Genomic DNA, 18,469 nt, shown 5'->3' on the forward strand with positions numbered 1-18,469 from the left:
GAAATATTTCTCTCATTGCTCAGAAAGATAAAATTAGGGATTCTTAAAAACTTCAGTATCCAAAAATCCCTGCTGGGTTGTGTGGAATGCTCCAGCTGAGATAATATAATAGTCTGTTACTGAAGGAAGGTAATTGCCAATGTTTGACCTAGAACCAATCAGTTAAATGTAATTTTGAACATATCTGCAGTTCTGGGTAAAATATGAGGTCATAAAATATGCATTTGTGTTGCAGTTTTAACAGGAAAGATAAGTCTTTTTATGATATATGTGTTCTTCAAGAAGTGAGGACTGTTGGGCTGACAAAGCTACTTATTTCACAATTGTAATTCAAACTGAAGTTCAGACTCTGTCAAAACGATTTACTCATTGCTCCATTTTTTTGCAGCATATTTGTGCAATTATAATCATTCAGGCACCCAGCTGTTTGTATCCCTGTCTCTCTGACATGTTTTTATAAATGATCTCTTTTGTAAGAAACGAAGTAGGTCAGTCAAATTCCAGCATGCTATGAATCAAGTGGCCCGGATTTATTTCAATTCAAGCCATTAGCGTTCAGATTGCCCTTTACTGTGTCATGCATGATCAGCAATGGGAGGACACAGAGAAACTCCCTGGACTTGGGCAATCAAGATAAAGGTCAGGACACTCACAGTCCATTTCTCTTAAGCTATTCATGCTTTCTCAAAAAAAGCCAAGGACCCAGTGCAGGTTTGTGGCAGCATTACTCTTGCCAATCTCTAACATTAAGAAGTTCCAGTTTATGTTACTGACTACCTAAGAGAAGAGGTCGAAGCCAGCAGCTATGCTTCTAGATGCATTTTATAGAGTTTATTATGATACCCAGAATGTAGGAAGCATGTTATGTTTTCTCAAAAGAAGAAATTCATTTAGAAGTTCAGGGTATCCATTTCTCCCCATCTTCTATGCCTCCTGCTTGTTATCCTCAAAAGGTTATGCACACTTTTACTTAGGCTGTCAACTTCCAAGGACAGAACCAGCCTTCTGCTTCTTCTGTGCATGTATGCACACGTGTGTGTGTTCATATTATGTAGCACTGGAGAGTCTTTGACTGTGCTCTACATAGCATCGATATATAAATAATAAATACTAATGATGCATGGTCTGAACTGTGGTTATCTGCTATCACTGCTACTCTGTGTCCTTTCTCCCCAAATTGCTGAAGACACTTGCTATTTGGTGGCCACATGCCCAGTTAGTCCCGTAACAAATCAGTGTTACATCAAATGCTTTAAATCTTTTGTTTGCTTTCATTTATCTAAATTAAACCAGTCCATACAAGAATACATCATTTACAGTCCCTTCTGCATCCATTCTCTTTGTATGTCCTCCCGCTTGTTTTTCTACCTTCCGGGCATTTTCCCTGATCAAAACTAACAAGTATATTACTTGCTGTCATGTTCTTCCTTTGTTATTTTTCAAAATGAGTCTGAAAAACATGTGTATGCATCTCCAGTATCTTGGCTGGAATAATTCAGTATCCTAAAATTATAGTCTTTTTGTCTTTTAAATTTGACCTTTTTTAATGCTATAATAGGGGAATGGCCTCTGTTTCTCAGAGAGTCTTGATATCTTCATCCCCAGCCTCTAACTGCATTTCTGGTCTATCTTATACTGACTTCTCTACTTATGTGAAATTGAGTATTACATCAAAAGATCTGTACCTGATCCTTTCATAAACTTCTTACTGTCTAACATCTCAGTGTATCCTCCTCCAGATAAATTCAAAGTTAATGCGTCTCAATTCATGCATAATGTCAGAGGATCTGTATGCAACGTATGTTATCCTGATACTTAGTTCAACTCTACTCATGAATTCTGATATGAATGCCTCAATATCCAAATTTTAATCACTTCAAAATTTAATTGTATTCTGTGAAAATCCAGCTTTTTTGAGAGGAGTGGGGAGAGGAGGGGAGAGATTGAGAGAGAGAGTTGTGTTAGGCTAGTTCAGCATTGGAATGTGGCCTCCAATTATAACTGAGTACTCTAGAAATGCTGTCTCCTGTATTTGGAAATGTACGAAGATAATTCTCTAAGTATTAGAAAATGACAGTGTTTCCATATAGGTTTGTATGATAAATAAATTCTGCCACATCTTACCTCACAGTTGAGATAATTGGCTGTAACTGCTTTGAATGTTTTCATTTTACTGTGGAATTAGAGACTAACTGGAAAGCACCACCAGACATAAATTATCTTTCTCCTTCTCCTCAAAGCCATACGAGGGGCTAAGACTTCAGGATCTGCGAAAGCTCAAGGATATGCTGATAGTGGAATCTGCTGACATGCTCCAAGCCCCACTGTTTACTGCAGAAGCTCTTCTTCGTGCGCATGGTAATCCAAAACCCTAAAGACTAAAAAAACTTCTTTTCAGTAAAATCAAAATTTCAGTTGTGAGTGTGCTCACTTTTTATTCCCAAGAAAAAGAGAAGTAATGGTTAATCAGATACCAGGACATAGTTCACACAGTACTTCAGAAAGAAGTTCTGCAGTATGTCAAAAAACATTGAGGCAGACAGGCAAGTTGATAGGGAAGTGATTCAAACTAGGAATTACAGTGGAAGATGTTTGAACTTAAGCAAAATGGAGAAACAGAGCTTTCCTACTTTAGTGAGAGACACAGAAGTAGAACTTCCATGTTTTCATGTACCAAAAAAGTCAAAGTTAATTTTTCCTATTTTTGTCAGGTCATGATTTTCTGCCATTACATATTTGTAGATAAAACTAGATCAGAAATTATTTTTATTTTTACTTTTTTGTCATAACAAAAGCAGTCTGACTGTTGTAGTATATGTTTGGAAACTGCCTCAGGGTTTAAAGCATATGAGCGTGTGTCCTTTTAAGGATTTTTACAGTTACTGCTTTAATGCACGGTGTACTTTTCCCTTTGTATATCTGTAACTAGTTTAATTTCACTGAAATCAGTCTGTGCCCTTGCTGTGTAATTTAAACCGGGTTTGTCGGAATAGGCAGATACTGAATTCAGTGGGTTTGCTCCAGACAACAGTATCTCTCTGAAACTCAGTGGAAGCTTTAGGCTTTCATTCAGCGATTCCAAATTTATGCTTACTGAAGCATCTGCATTGTTGCTGTATGCCAAAGGGACTACTCAGGCAGCTAATGGTTTCCATGCTCATCACTGTATTGCTGGATTAAGCTTTTGTGCCCTGATAGTTTCGTGGATTCCCTGTAAAAATAAAAGAGAGTAGAAAAAGTGAAACAGGAAAATATTACCTTAAACCCACAAATCTTGGCAGACTTTCATGAGAAGGTATGGTACCTTGAACATGTGTCCTTTAAATTGTTTTTGATAGGCTATGTTCTCTTTAGTATAAAATTTGGCCATCATGAACTTATGCCAGTGAATTTCAGTGCCAGTCCAATCATATATAAGGCACAGTCTTTGCACATACGTTTTTAAATATTGATTATTTGTTTAATTCTTATAGGGTATTTATAATATGCACAGTATTTGAATGCTAGTTTGGATTCTCTGAAAACTTCATTATGGCTAGACATTACCAAATATTTTACTAACAAGGTAGGCATGTTTTGTACACTGTGCAGAACTCTGGAGAAGAAAATGATGGCAGTACTGTTCAAACTGGCAGCACAGTGCATCGTAAGTCCAAAAGCAATGAGGTTGATGTAAAGTGTGCAGAAATGTCTGCCAGCATCTAGTGAGCAGTAATTGAAAGTTGAGAAGGAATCAGTCTGCATTGCAAAGGTCACGCTACTGATGTTGCTTTAGAGAGGTAGCTGTAACTTAATGCCACTGGCCAGTGTAGAGAAAAAATCACAGACGAGTTGCAGTCATGAGAAAGTCAGCTATTTTGCCTGTAGCTGTGGTCAGACACTGGAAATTATTCAAAAAGATTTTTTTCTTTTTATTTTGAAATGAAGACAGTGAATTGGTTTAGCCTAGTAAAAGGAATAATTGAGCTATTTACAAGGCTTGAGGCAACCGGGAAATGCCAAATACCAAATCACAGTGGTTTTGTATTTGATCTTGAAATTCATAAAAGAATAATGCAAAATCTTGACTTAATTCACACCTAATGTGTGAAAAGCACATCTTAATTTTTTTGAACAACCGCTCTTATGTAATACTTTTAGTAGTTTACAGATGTAATATTTAATCCAACTAATTTGCTTTCTTTTATCATAGAACTGTATCAATTTACTAACCCAAGCTGCAAGAATTGCAAGTGGGTTGGGCTTTTTTGCCTTTTTTTAATTAAGAGACAGAAGTATGTAGAGTACGTGCCAAGATAAAGAAATGTTATTGTGGCAGTCACAAATAAAACTTTTCAGTTCTTTTGCAAATGTTTTTTCAACATTTGTTTCTCTTCTATTTCATGTTTCTCTTCTATTTCATGCTAAAGCAATTGTTTTCAGGATAAAAGAGAGGCAATTCAGCAAATACAGCTATTTCATATTTTAATTAAACTCATAATTTAGTAAAGAAAACACAATGGAATCCATTCAGTACCCTCTATTTACCCTGGCTAATTTTAAAGGTGTCCTGCAAAAGGAGCTCAAGAAAACATGTGGCAAATTTTCTCTATATGTTAGCATCAGCAAGCATCTCTCTGAGAGGCTATAAGGTCAAGGTAATTTGCAAAATGCTAATAACATTTATAATTATTGAAGTGTGTACATGTTCAGGCTTCATGGCTGCAAACAAATGAAATGAAACTAACCCAAGATATGGTTCAGCTTAGATAAGTAAAGCATGTCCAGATCAGTTTTCTTTTTAAATTAGGGAGCAGATTTTAGTTAAGGCAGCAATCATTATTTGACAGTGGCAATATTCTTACTAAGTTCAGTGCTTAGAACACATACATCTTTTTTCAATATTTATATGATAAAGGAATATTGTTTATCTTTTCCTGTATAAATTATAAAATTCAATAAAAGCAATGCAGATCTTTTGGTTTATAAAAATGAGTTTCCAGTGTGAGTAGCTAAGATTAAAAACATTTTTTTTTTCACTTAAGATTAAAAACAAACAAGTAAAAACTTCAAAAAAAATATTTAAGTGATAGGAACAAATTGGGAAATTTCCTCTTGAAATTCTACTTCATCTCATCTGTGAGTACCGTTGATGACTTTAGATTCAAATCAATATAGGAAATTGATAGATTTATATTTAAATGAGAACTTTAAATCATTTCTGATAGGAAAAACTTTATTTGAAAGATGTCTTTAGTATTAATATTAGGGATCAGCAACCGAAAACATTTCAAACAATGATTAAGCAAGATCTGCATTTGCTTTAAGATAGACAATAAAGCTAATTTCATTAGTTTTTTTATATATTTAAATTGAAAAATTTGCATATACATTTGCTTATATTTGCTTATATTTATTCTTGAAGACTGGGACAGGGAGAAGTTGCTTGAAGCATGGATGTCTAATCCAGAGAACTGCTGCCAGCGTTCGGGGGTTCAGATGCCGACTCCCCCTCCCAGCGGCTACAACGCGTGGGATACGCTGCCTTCTCCTCGAACTCCCCGCACTACTCGCTCTTCTGTGACTTCCCCTGATGAAATCAGCCCGTCACCGGGAGACATCGAGACAGCTGTGGTAAGTTTATAAATAGATCTGAAACTCACAGGGCAGAAGCGCGTGTGCCTAAACATAGCACACCTCCGTGGACAGGAAAGCTGCATTGTCATCTTGCTCGGAAAATACATTTGTAAAGATACAAGGCATTTCTCTTCCCGAAAGTGGGGAACAAAGAAGTTTACACCTTACATATTCTGTATAATAACACGATTGAGCATGTGGCTGATACAAAGGGCTCTGTTTTCACCTTGGCTGTCACTCACAAAGCAGAATTTTATGCAAACACAATAGCATCAGTACATTTGGCTTTTTTGAGCTTCTCTTCTCGTCTCATACTTCTCAAAGATGTTTCACTTTCATTGTATCCATTTCCGTGAATATACTCAGTGCTGCGAACCCTGCCTTTTGAAAATTTTTTCTTTGGAAAACAAAATTCTCTTTGTCTGCATTTTGAAATGTCAGCCCACTAGTGTACTGTAAGCTTATAATTACTTTTACTATGTGTGGGCTGCTTCAAGCAGTTTACAAGGCTATTGCAAATTTGAAATATGAAAGCGCCTTTCATTAAAATCAGTGTGGTTCTTTTGGAAGACAGAGTTCTCTTTTTAATAATCCACAGCTGCAACATTATAAAACTTTTGCTCCATGACCTAAGCATTTTTTCTGGAATATTATATGCAGTCTTGCAAATGGATCATCCGTAGATCACATAAAAAATGAAAAAAAACAACTGTGTTCCTGCATAGAAACCTTTTATGTCTTTAATTGCAAAATGTCGAAAAAGAAGCTATATGGAATATTGTTGTAGTACATTTAATTACATTAGCAATGAAATATTGTCCAGGAATATTTCCTAATTAAAATGTGTAATAAAAGATGTGTTCAGTTTTACATTGTGCTTTTTTTTTTTTTTTTTTCATTTATGGTCCTTAAGCCAGCAATGGGTAGTGATCACTCTTTTGTATATCTAAATCCAGATTCACACATTTAGTGTTTCTGTTTGTTTAAAAATCTTGCAAAAAGCTTTCAAAATAATATTTTCAAAATGTTGTTTATGAAATAATACATATTTTTCTAAAGTCACTCATATTGGCAGACAAATGAAAAAAAAGAAGTAGGTAAGATAAAACCACAAGCTGTAAAACTCCCTTCAGCTTTTGCATTTGCATCCTAACTTATAATTAAAACTGTCCCAGTACACATTCTATACTTGATATTCTGAACTCAAGTCTTCATTAACTGACTTACATGTATTTTGAAGCTATGTTTTAAACAACATTGAAAACACAAATTTAATAGGGAACAGTTTTGATGCATTGTCAACTTCTAAAATACTAAATTTTGGCAAGACAATTAGCTAAAATGTCTGAAACAACAATAAACTCCTTCATTTAGAGGCAGACATTTTTGGTTTTGGCTGTAACACAAGTGCTTGTTAAAAGTCACATAACAAACTAATATTTTGGAAATATTGTCCTTTGTGTGTAAAATATCTAATGTATTGAAAGTTGAAGTAAGTTTTCATGGAATCTTAGTTCCAATTGAAATAAAAATCTACTTATGTTCTTTGGTGAATGTGAAACATTTACCTTCCATGCCTAACCATAAGCAATGAGTAATGTCATCCCTGATAAATATTTTCATAGTAAGGGCCTCAGTATTCTATGTTATTTTTTCTACAGTACCTAGTAGTATAAAATGAAGCAGAGGTGTCTTCTTTTGGAACATTTGTAGATTAACTCATTCTTTATTTTGACTGAAAGATTCAATGTATTAAAAATAGTATTTATGTAGATTATTACTTAAAATAGTTGCTGCTGTTGCACAACCAAATTGTTGCTACTTGATTTGGACCTGATTGTTTGACATGCTGAATATTTCCTAAAACCTCTGTGATTTCCAAACTCCATTTCAAGCTCTGAATCTGATGCAAACTTCAGATCCCATTTTCCCTCAAAACTGAGGTCTGAGTGCTCTGCACAATGAAGCACTTGCTGAGCTGAAGAACATGACAGAAGGCACCACAAAATGTGGTGTTTGGATAGGGAGGTATAGAAAGAAAGATATGTAATCTTTCCCATTTCTATTTCTAAGCTACTTCTGTAGCTTAAATTACCTTTTTTTTTTTTTTTCTGTATACAGTTAGATTTTTATCCCTATTGAGTACTTTTTGTTTTTGCTGAGATTTTCCAGATTAGTGTGTGGTGCTAACAATATGAAAAGCTTTATGATTTTTCTTAATCAGTATTTTTTCGTCTACAGTGTGACATTTGTATGTGTAATATTTCTGTGTTTGAAGACCCAGTGGATATGCCTTGTGGACATGACTTCTGCAGAGCATGCTGGGAGGCGTGAGTATACGTACTTTTATTTTGAGAAACTTTCATATTTCCTATTTTGAAGAGGGAAGGGGTTTCAGAGAGTTGCTGTTTTGATCCTATTAAATATTTAAGTTGTCATTCAAAGTGTCCATCTACTGATGTAGGCTTATGTAATGCTTGCTGTAGTTCAGCAAAGCTCTTAAGCATGTTTCAATCATGAGTGCGAATAGATGAGCCTACTCTTGATCTGCTCAGTGTGTTCATGGTGGTGGCATTGGGGTTCACACTTCCTGAGTTAAGCATATGCTTAATTCCATCTCTTAGTTCAGCACACTGAACTTAGGCATTGTAAATCCATTTTCAGTCAGAAAAGCAATTAAAATGCTTTTTTACATCGAATGCTATTAACTGAGTAGATTTAGCTGGAATGCTCTGCTGGTGTAATGTTCTCATTACTACATAATTTTTTAAGTCTAGATAGCCATGCTAGTAAAACAAAAATCAGTCATGGACAATTATATTAGTATAAATATTAATCATAGTTCCCAGGAATAATTATATCTGTATGCAGTGCATTTTTATTCATCTCCCCAGTCAGGAGACTGTAGTACTTGCACTGTACCACTACAGTGTCTTGTTATAGTGTCACGTCAGCACAGCTAGTCCTACTGCAGATTATACTGATTTACATGTATATGAACCCATTCCTCCTATGTTAAGGATGAGCACTTTCTCTATGAGCTTTTAAAAGGCATTTTTTTTTCAGTGTTCAGAGAATTAATAGTTACGCTCCTTTAGTATAAATTGTTACACGGTAATTTAGAAGTTACGAAGAGATGCCTGGCTTGATATGGTGCTGGACTACACATACTGTGATTTGTGTATGCTCTCAGAACTACAATTCAATGTCAAGCAAGTGTTTGCAGTGGCATGTTTCGGTGGGATTCATCCTTCCAAGCCAGTCATTTCTGTTACGCAGAGTATAGCCAGGACTGAGTTACCCCATCTGAAGATGAATCTAAGATGGATTGAAACTGTTGAAGGACCCAAGATGACTAACTTAGAAATGTGTATCCTTCAGATGAATAAAGCTAGATGAGATAAATACCATCCCTAATATCAGATTAATAAAGAAGTACTAGCTTGTAAACTAAGCATCCTTGTGCACTGTGAGTTGCAGTCCAGTTTTCATCAGATTTCTGAGCTTTTTCTGTCTTGCATTCTAGTAGTTAGGAACTACAGTGTTCTCTGTTTAGAAACTTGTTTCCAAGAGCAGAGCTATTTTGACTAGCACAGTTGTAAAAATTAATTGCACATAAAATTAATTATTTCCTAGATTAATTACATTTGTATGTTCTGTTTAAGTTAGAAGTAATGCTCAGTTTAATTAAACATTGCATAGCAGTATCTGATAAATGACGAGGATGGAAACTGCAAACACACAAGGCTATGATGGTGCTCACTTCTGAACTGTGACAGTGTTATTTTTTTTAATTACGCTGTTCATCAAATCTGCAGTCCTTTTGAGCTGAAACCGATACTTTCTGTTCTTTTTTTTTTTTTAAAAAAAATGATTAATCTGTATACATATGAACCTAGTATAAAGTATTCAGTAGCCTTTTAATTTTTACTTTTTATTCACAAATACTGACTGACAAAATTCTGGCAGATTTTTGAATCTGAAAATTCAGGAGGGTGAAGCTCACAACATTTTTTGCCCAGCATATGATTGTTTCCAGCTTGTGCCTGTAGACATCATAGAAAGTGTGGTTTCCAAGGAGATGGACAAAAGATACCTTCAATTTGACATTAAGGTAAATTATCAAACTGTTCTTCTACTGTTGACATGTGTTTCATTTTATTAAAAGCACCATACGACTTCTATGTGAAATGTTTTCATATCTGTTGTTTAAAATACAATCCTTTTGCATGTGACAAGTCTCTAATGCCCAGTACTGAAGTCTTACACACTATGGTGGGAATGGAATGGAACAGAACAAAAGGGAACGGAGCAGTTTGGTTCAGTTCAGTTCAGATGGTTTTCTGCCACAGAGACCATCAAGTCAGCCTTCAGGACTGACCACAAGCTGAAGCACGTCACCGAGAGCATTGTCCAAACATCCCTTGAGCACTGGCAGATATGGGGCACCACCTGCCTCTCCACAAAGCCCGTCCTGGTGGAACCCTCATGGCACTGACATTTCTCCTCATGCCCAGCCTGGTGCAGCTCTGTGCCCTTCCCATGCCCTGCCATCGTTCAACAGGGAGCAGAGGCCAGCACCTCCCTCTGCGTCTCCCCTCCTCAGGAGGATGCCCAGAGCCATGAGGCTGCCTCTCGGCCTCCTCTTCTCCGCTCCAGACAGCCCAGTTATCCCCAGCCTCTCCTCACAGCACAGGTCTTACAGCCCTGTACATATACAGTAGAAGTTTACACTTAGCCATATCACAGAGAATTTGACCTGCACACATTGAACATTTTGTGAGGGATATAAATTTGGATCTTAGCATAATACTAAGTCTGGAGTATTATTGTTATTTCCCAAAGAAATACTATTTTTTTTAAATGGAGATTAAATTGTTCTCTTTTAACAATTTTAAAAAGCCTGTCAAAGTAGCTATGGTTGTCTATGCTTTTTGGCTTTGGTCCTTCAAGGGAAGATTATGATGACAGATATGTCAATGATAAGATCTGATCTTTTATGTTAAAATATTTTCCATTTTTTTCTCTTTTTTCAGGCCTTTGTTGAAAATAATCCTGCTATTAAATGGTGTCCTATACCAGGCTGTGAAAGAGCAGTAAGGCTAACAAGACAAGGAACAAATTCAACAGGATCAGATACACTTAGCTTCCCTATGCTAAAAGCCCCTGCTGTAGATTGTGGAAAAGGACATCTTTTCTGCTGGTTAGTACTAGGAACTTAACTCCACATAAACTCATTGCCACTGCTATTCCAAGGATTAACAGAAAGTTAAAAGTTGCACTTAGTATGAAGCATACAACAACAAAAAATATGGGATGGTATATGACTGTATTCTGTATTCATGCAGTAAAGAAACTCGTGCACAAACATTTCAGTATTTTGGGGCACTAAAGTTTCAGCAAAGGTTTATAATATTGTCATGTTATTTATTGGTTCTAACTGATGCAAAACAGTGGCATGAAGTGACGTGATTTTCTCTTTTTAGGGAGTAGGAGTATAGGTAGAGGGATTTTTTGTGTCTGTTCTGGATTGTTGTAGCATATCTGATATTCAGAATTATAGCATAGAAAATGAGCAAAGTTTGGCTCTCCCAGAATTTTGGTGGAATCACATCAGCAAAGCTGGAGCTTAAACAGAGCTGTGAAGGATCTTTTGCTCCATACATAGCCAGTTGTTTGCTGGATCGCTCCGATCATTGTTTCACTTTTTCAACACTTTTTCTTATTAAGTCTTAAGATGAATACAAGCTCAAGAAGGAGTGAAGAAACATTAAAATATTTTTTAAAAACATCCCTCAGATTGCGTGAGCTGTCTGTCTTCAGCAGTTTCAGGGAAAGGGCATGAACAATATCAACATAAGCAAAAAAGTGGTGGGATATTTTTCTGAAATCTGGCACAAGCCCTGTCCTTGCTCCTTAAGATTATCAGACTGGTAACTTAAGACTGTTGACTGATTTAAGACTGTTGTAGTGGGACGTCTTTTTTGCTTTGGAAAACCAAAAAAGGTCAACTTAAGTATAAACATTTAGACAAGCTGTGTAATCCTTCTTTTCATTTTTCAATTGAAACCATGATACAAGAAGAAGAGATCCTGAGTAATCTGCTTGATTCCAAATATCATAAGACTCTTAATGAACGATAATTCTGATTTTAGTTCTTTCCTTCTATGAATGGAAATGAAGAAGGAATAAGAGGAAAGTAGACATAATGAAGCAACCAGGAAAGCTGGAAAACAGAACTTCTTGAGAACAAGTTGTTCACAACGGATGGAGAACTCAGAAAGAAAAAAATCCTGTGAAAACAAACCAGAAAATGATTTAACAGTGAACATATAACAAACCTTAGTGCCATTCCACAAGAAGGTACCAGCCTCTCATCCTTGCTTCTGTGTCCTAACAGAGAATCAACCTTCTATTGACCTGAAGGACAGAGTTTGAGATTACTTCAGTGTAATATTGACACGGTCTTTCAGACATTGGCAGCCTCTTCTTCCTTAACATTGGCTGAATGCACTAACTCCTTAGAGTGTCCTCTAAATATGAATACGTTCTCCGAGTGCCTGATTTTTATGAGAAATTTCTTTTTTGTGTTTCCTGATAATATTTCTTTATGTTCTTTTTATGTTAATGCTTTGAGATACTGCACAAGTGAATATGACTAAGGTCTTGAAAAAAGACACAATTCTATCAGCAAAATGTCCAAGAAGGTATTTCCAATGCCTTTTTTTCCTCCCCACGAAAGAAGACTTTCAGCAATGGCAAGAAAGTTCTGCTAGCAACTGAAGCATTCTGCAGTACTATAAAACAGAACGTTTTGCTGAGGACGGTCATGTCAGTCTCATAGTACAAAACACTGCATGATAAAAATAGCTCTTCTGGAGAAAAAGAAAGCGTGTTCTCAGTTCAGAGGGTCTTCATCATCACTGTATGCTTGAAGGGAGCTTGCTTTATATCTTTAAAGTTCAATCAACACATCCCACATTTCCATACTTCTGTCAGTTCTGCACGATTTCCCAAATAATCTACAGCTTAGACATTACAATATCAATTTATACTGCAGTTAGTAAGAGATTCTTCAGAATCTATACATTAGAAAACCCCAACCAACCCATAGATAATCACCTGCTATAATGTAGTAAGGAACAATCTGTGAGGATATATCAGTGTGGAATGTCCATTTGTAGGATCTGTAGCCTTTCTCCTCATAAAATCAAGAAAATATAAAAGTAGGAATGTTCTTCTTAAGCATGGGGTTCCTTGGAAGGTACTCATTTTTCATTACCTGCCAGTAACAACACCTTCAACAGAATCTAATCTGTTGTGACAAATATAAAATTCCATTCCTTTTCAGAAAAATTACTGAGATTCTTAAATGTAGTGCAAATGAAAATGGTGCATGAATCCTACATCTATGTCAGACAGATTCTGTATATATAAAACCCCTTCATGCTGTGTCAGACACATAAGGAATTGTAGCAAGCAGACACTTCTGGAAAACAGTCTTAGCAGGTACTGCACGCTTAGTTTTGCACCATCAGTCCTCACTCCTGTCTCTCAAAGACACAAGACTGTCTTTTACCTTCTCAGGAGATAAAATATTCCATAAAATATTTTCGTAGAAACTAAGTTAGAGTAGGGAGCTCCCATCTTACAATGTGAAGAGTGTGGCTTTCTCGTTTATACTGAGATTTTTCAAGATTTCTAAGGGACTCAGTGCAATTCTTGAAATATTTGCTTATTCCTTATGGTAGGATTGTTGAAAATGTCAGTTCTGTTTTCCAAATGTTCTCTAAAATTCTGTAAAGGGTGTTTCATTTTCCACTTTCCATGTTCTGAAAATATTTCAGACTTAAGGACTAAAAATCAGTCTGTCTAAAAGTTCACATATTTGAAAATCAAAGTCCCTTCCTTCTCCCTTCCCACACAGTAGTAGATTGACTGATCAGCTTTTGACTTAAAACTGCGTTTGTTAAAGTTATTTTTTATAATTTCAGTACTTCCTGGGAACAAATACTGTGAGAGAGGCCTGGACTCTTTTGAAATCAATGATTTAAGAGTACTACTGTCCCACAAGTGTGAAAGGTGTCAGTTTTTGAACTGTACTGAGGTTGTCTTATTATAGACTATCTATTCATGCTTGTACAAATCTTTTCCAACTACAGAATCTTAAGCATCTCCAAAGTGGAGCTCCTTGGGTCATGAATTTAAGCTTGTTATATAGCAGACTAGCTAGTGGAAAAAAGGTTCAAAACTGTGCTCCTAATCCTTTCTTTGTTCAGATATTCCTGCTTAAAATGTGGACAAGAGTGATCAGAGAGATACTAATTTAGCTTCTGAATCTGCACTGCAGAAAGCAGTTCACCATTTGATCTGCAGAAAACTTGCATATGTTCTGATGCAGCTGGCGCCCATCAGATATTTACTCCATCTGATTTTTTTTTTGTTTGATGTGGCAGATGTCTGAGGCTGTGTGCCACCTCTCCAGTAAAATAGGGAGTCATTACAAATCCAGAGTCCATATTGACGCATCTACCTACACACAAGAACCATCTGGAAGCCATTTATCTGCTGCTGTATGGTAGTGATTGCCATCCTTAAAGCTAGTACTAACCTCAAGACAAGCTCAAGGGACTCATTTCTCTACTTTGTCCATTTCATTTGGAGACTGATGGAAAGAGCAAAAATCCATAAGCATTTAAAGCCGATTGAAGGGCTTGGATCTTGTTCTGGACTGAAGGCATGAATCTAGTTAAAGATTAATTATTACTACTGCATAGGTACAAATAATACTACATAAAATTAATTTCAGCAATAGCAAACTACCTAGTTTTGGATAATCTCTTTATTATGAGTTGAAATTTAGCTTTATCGTAGAAACTGTACTAGCATTTTTTGTGGCTTTAAAGTAGTACTTTGTCCTAACTTAAAGTGCAAACCTGATGATTTAATTCAGGTTGTAATTTTAAAAGCTCTATTCCTTTCCTGTCTCATTTAAATTCTTTATTAATCTTAATGATGGTCATCTATGCTTGTGAGTAAGTGGTCTAAGAATATTTTAAAATAATGTTAATTGGATGACTTTTATCTTCCTGACTTAATTAAAGTTTGAGTGTGACTTGATAAGTTTCCATGGCCTTTTAGCTTGAACCAATTTCAACTTTCATTCTAAAACTCTAACTGAATAGTTATTGTGTATACGTCTTAATTTTCAGGGAATGTCTTGGTGAAGCACATGAACCTTGTGACTGCCAAACCTGGAAGGATTGGCTACAGAAAATATCTGAAATGAAACCAGAAGAACGTAAGTCGTGCCTTTTTTATTCTTATTATTTTGTTGTTTTCTTCTATTTTTAGTGGGATTTTTTAGTAGCATTAATTAAAACCTTTACATTGGTTGAAAAATAGGATAAAGAAGAGAAAGGAAAGCAAATTGCTGAACAAGGAGCAGCTTCATGCTTTATCTGCATATGAGGACGCAGTAATGGCAGACTTTAGCCATTTGTCCCTATTCTCTCTTCATAAATCCACATGGGGTTCAGATAGATTTTTTTCCCTTCCTCTTACAGCTTCCTTCATTATTTTTTCATTTATTACTGAATATAACTTTTATTTGTGCTGGACAATTTAAAATCCTTATCCCAGTCTATACGTCCATTAGAATTGTGTTCCATGCAGTTGTTTGTGTGCTTTAAAACTATTTAAAGGCAACAAGTGATGATAATGGTAAGGCTGAGGGTGAATTGCAAGGCAATTGTGGGGAATGGCTTAATGTTAAATAACTGTTAGTGAAACAGCTAACAAAGATGGGGTTTACACAGGACAGATGTTTTCTTGGTCAACAGAAACAAACATACAAAAAAATAACAGTAACTTGAATAAACAAGTTACTTAACTTGGTTACCACAGTTGAACCTTTCCACAGTATGTCATAAATTATTCTGAAACGCATATAAAGTGGTATAGATGCAGATTACACCATGCTTAGTCAAACAATGCCATTTTTTCATATGTGTTTTTCTCATATATATGCTATATATAACACATACTACACTATGCATAAATAATATGTATAAGATTATTATGTAAAAATGAGTAGGTGTGTATATTTATATATATGTGAGAAATATATATAGTGAGGAATTACAATACCCTATCAAGAAAAAGGTAAACACATATCTTTCCTAATCTGATTTTCACAAGATATTAAACAGCTACAATTTCAACTTGTCTTGTTTTTGCATGCTTCACATCCTCCTGTCACCCTCATAAAGTTGTGGGAGTTAGTGAGGCATATGAAGATGCTGCCAACTGTCTGTGGTTACTAACTAACTCCAAACCATGCGCCAACTGCAAATCTCCAATTCAAAAGAATGAGGGCTGCAACCACATGCAATGTGCAAAGGTAAGAAATGACCTATAATGTAATTTGTTGTGAAACCATAATTCAGGTTGTGTGTGTCATAGATACATTTCAGGAGCACAGAAGTCCAAAACCTCTGAAATGTGTCTAAGATCTAATGGAACCTGTTGCAAGAATTGCATAATTTGCAAATCGTTAGTTACATATATTTAGAAGATGTTTCATATTTAGTGAAATTTGTTTGGCTGGCAGGTGAGCACTGTAATTATCAAGATTTCGTAAACACCTGACAATTACTGGCAATACAGTATGAAACCTAAGGCAACAGAAATCATTGAGAGTTTAATCATCATTAATAATGTAGAAGAGAATGAACACTTACAGTTGGCAGAAGATGATATATTTTAAGAAATGGTAAGGTCTAATGAATGTTTTGCCTTCATGCATTTTTCTTTCGCGTTATTTCTCTACATGGCAAGACAACAGAGAAGTTTAAATGAAAACTGTAAACACAAATTAATCAGTAGGAATGAAAAGACAGGAAAGAGTAATACCAAAGAAACTTATTGGTGACAGCAGCCAAAAAATTAGTCATGAGTTTGCACAGTGCTACTGAAATAGAAAAAATATTTTTGCCATGAGTACAGTATAATTTGAAAACACTTTTTCTATAAAATTAGTTAAAAACAGCATATTTAGCATGCTGTTTCTCTATGTCAGAAATATCTTATATAAGCACAGCTAATACCTGTTTGAGGATGATCATTGAAAATACGAAAGTTGCACTTATTTGACATAGTTAGCTTCCAATAAAAAGTTAAGAGGTTTAGAAAGTAATTCTCTTCATTTTTCTGGAAATGTGTTAGTTTCCATTGCTATCCAGGTCTTATTTTCTTTATATTATCATCACATATTTTGTCTGACACGAGCTGAGGATTGGGTTTGGGTTTCTTTTTTTTTTTGGTGTAGTTTGTCTGCAGCAGCAGAGAACAGATTCTGTTCTACTTCAGTTTATGCCAAGTTTGCTGTTCTTTTTTTTCTTCTTAAATAATTTTTAAAAGAGGTCATAAATTCCATAGCACTAAAAAGTGTAATAAGGTATCTTGTTCAGCTCAATTTGAAATCTTCCAGACTGTAAACAGAGTGCTTGAAATAGGTATTTGCAGCAGGATTGTATTGGTGTCAAGATTTAAACAATTCATATATGAGATGTAGAATCATGGGAACATTTAGGTTGAAAAAGACCCTTAAAATCAACAAGTCCAGTCATCCCCTAACTCTCCCATGTCCATCACTAAACCATGTCCCTAAGTGCCACATCCACACATCTCTTAGATACCTCCAGCGATGAGGACTCCACCACCACAGTGGGCAGCCCATTCCAATGCCGAACCACTCTTCCTGTTAACAAATTCATCCTAATATCCAAACTAAACCTATCTTCCTGGAGCAACTCAAGGCCATTTCCTCATTTCCTGTCACTTTTTAACTGGAAAAAAAAAAAAAAAAGAGAGACTGAGACCCTCCTTGCTGCAACCTCCTTTCAGGGAGATATACATGTAGAGAGCTATGAGGTCTCCCCTCAGCTTCCTTTTCTTCAGACTGAACAGCCCCATTTCCTTCCATTGCTCCTCATATGTCTGGTTTTCTAGTCCCTTCACCAGGTTTGTTGCTCTGGCTTTAGCAACTCGATGTCCTTTTTGTAGTGAGGGGCCCAGAACTAAACACAGTACTCGAGGTGTGGTCTCAACAGCGCTGGGTACTGAGTGAAAAAATCCCTCCCCTCGTCCCGCTGGCCATGCTGTTCCTCACAGAGGCCAGGCCACCCTTGGCCTTCTTTGCCACCTGGGCACATTGCAGGCTCCTGTTCAGCCAGTGTAACAAAATGTTCAGGATGTGACAAAGCCTCTTCAGTTACTTGACAGCAGTTGTTGTCACTGAGCTCCTCTCAAAAGAATGAAAGTATGGCTTAAGACTTGAGAGGACTTCGACTACTAAGCACTGGTGAATATAGATAATTTAATTTAGTACCATCCTGAGGCACTGGCTGACAACCACAATTCTATTCCCCTTTGATGTCGTTCCTTATAAACAGCTTAAAGTGCCCTTAAATCAGTCAGCTTCCCTTTGTGGTGGAGACATCTCTGCACACAGAGGCAGCCTCCCCTCAGCCTGGTGAGGAAGTAAAGGAAGGGGATCCTCGGGATCACTGCAAGGCTCAGATGTGAGGTATTGCGGACACCTCGCTTGTCTCTTCCTCCACTGAAGGAAGGGCCTGTTACAAAGCCTCTGCCTTCCCTGCAGTAAGTTCTGCTCAAGCCTACTACGTGGTGAGTAGAGAGCTGCATCCACCTCTTAGGAGCTAGCATGTACCTCGGTGTAGAGACGACGCTGTTCCGTCACAGAATCCATTTCTGTATTTAAGCAGGCACCGTGCTGTTTTATGAGCCTGGTTTCTAAGGTAACAAGGCTCATGCAGTCCTGCTGTCTCTC

At 36.4% G+C, this 18,469-nt stretch overlaps 1 protein-coding gene across 3 annotated transcripts in view; it reads left to right on the forward strand.

Annotated features, from left to right (window-relative positions):
• Positions 1-18,469, forward strand: part of ANKIB1 (ankyrin repeat and IBR domain containing 1) — a 97,932-nt gene that overhangs the window by 63,850 nt on the left and 15,613 nt on the right. For all 3 annotated transcript variants that reach the window (XM_068673935.1, XM_068673937.1, XM_068673936.1), the window contains exons 5-11: positions 2,241-2,358; positions 5,405-5,613; positions 7,858-7,946; positions 9,586-9,730; positions 10,653-10,819; positions 14,829-14,917; positions 15,888-16,018. In XM_068673935.1, the coding sequence (XP_068530036.1) occupies positions 2,241-2,358; positions 5,405-5,613; positions 7,858-7,946; positions 9,586-9,730; positions 10,653-10,819; positions 14,829-14,917; positions 15,888-16,018 (948 nt within the window). The remainder of the gene's footprint in view (positions 1-2,240; positions 2,359-5,404; positions 5,614-7,857; positions 7,947-9,585; positions 9,731-10,652; positions 10,820-14,828; positions 14,918-15,887; positions 16,019-18,469) is intronic.

This window comes from Anas acuta, chromosome 2 (genome assembly GCF_963932015.1).
Source record: "Anas acuta chromosome 2, bAnaAcu1.1, whole genome shotgun sequence".
Lineage (NCBI taxonomy): Eukaryota > Metazoa > Chordata > Aves > Anseriformes > Anatidae > Anas > Anas acuta.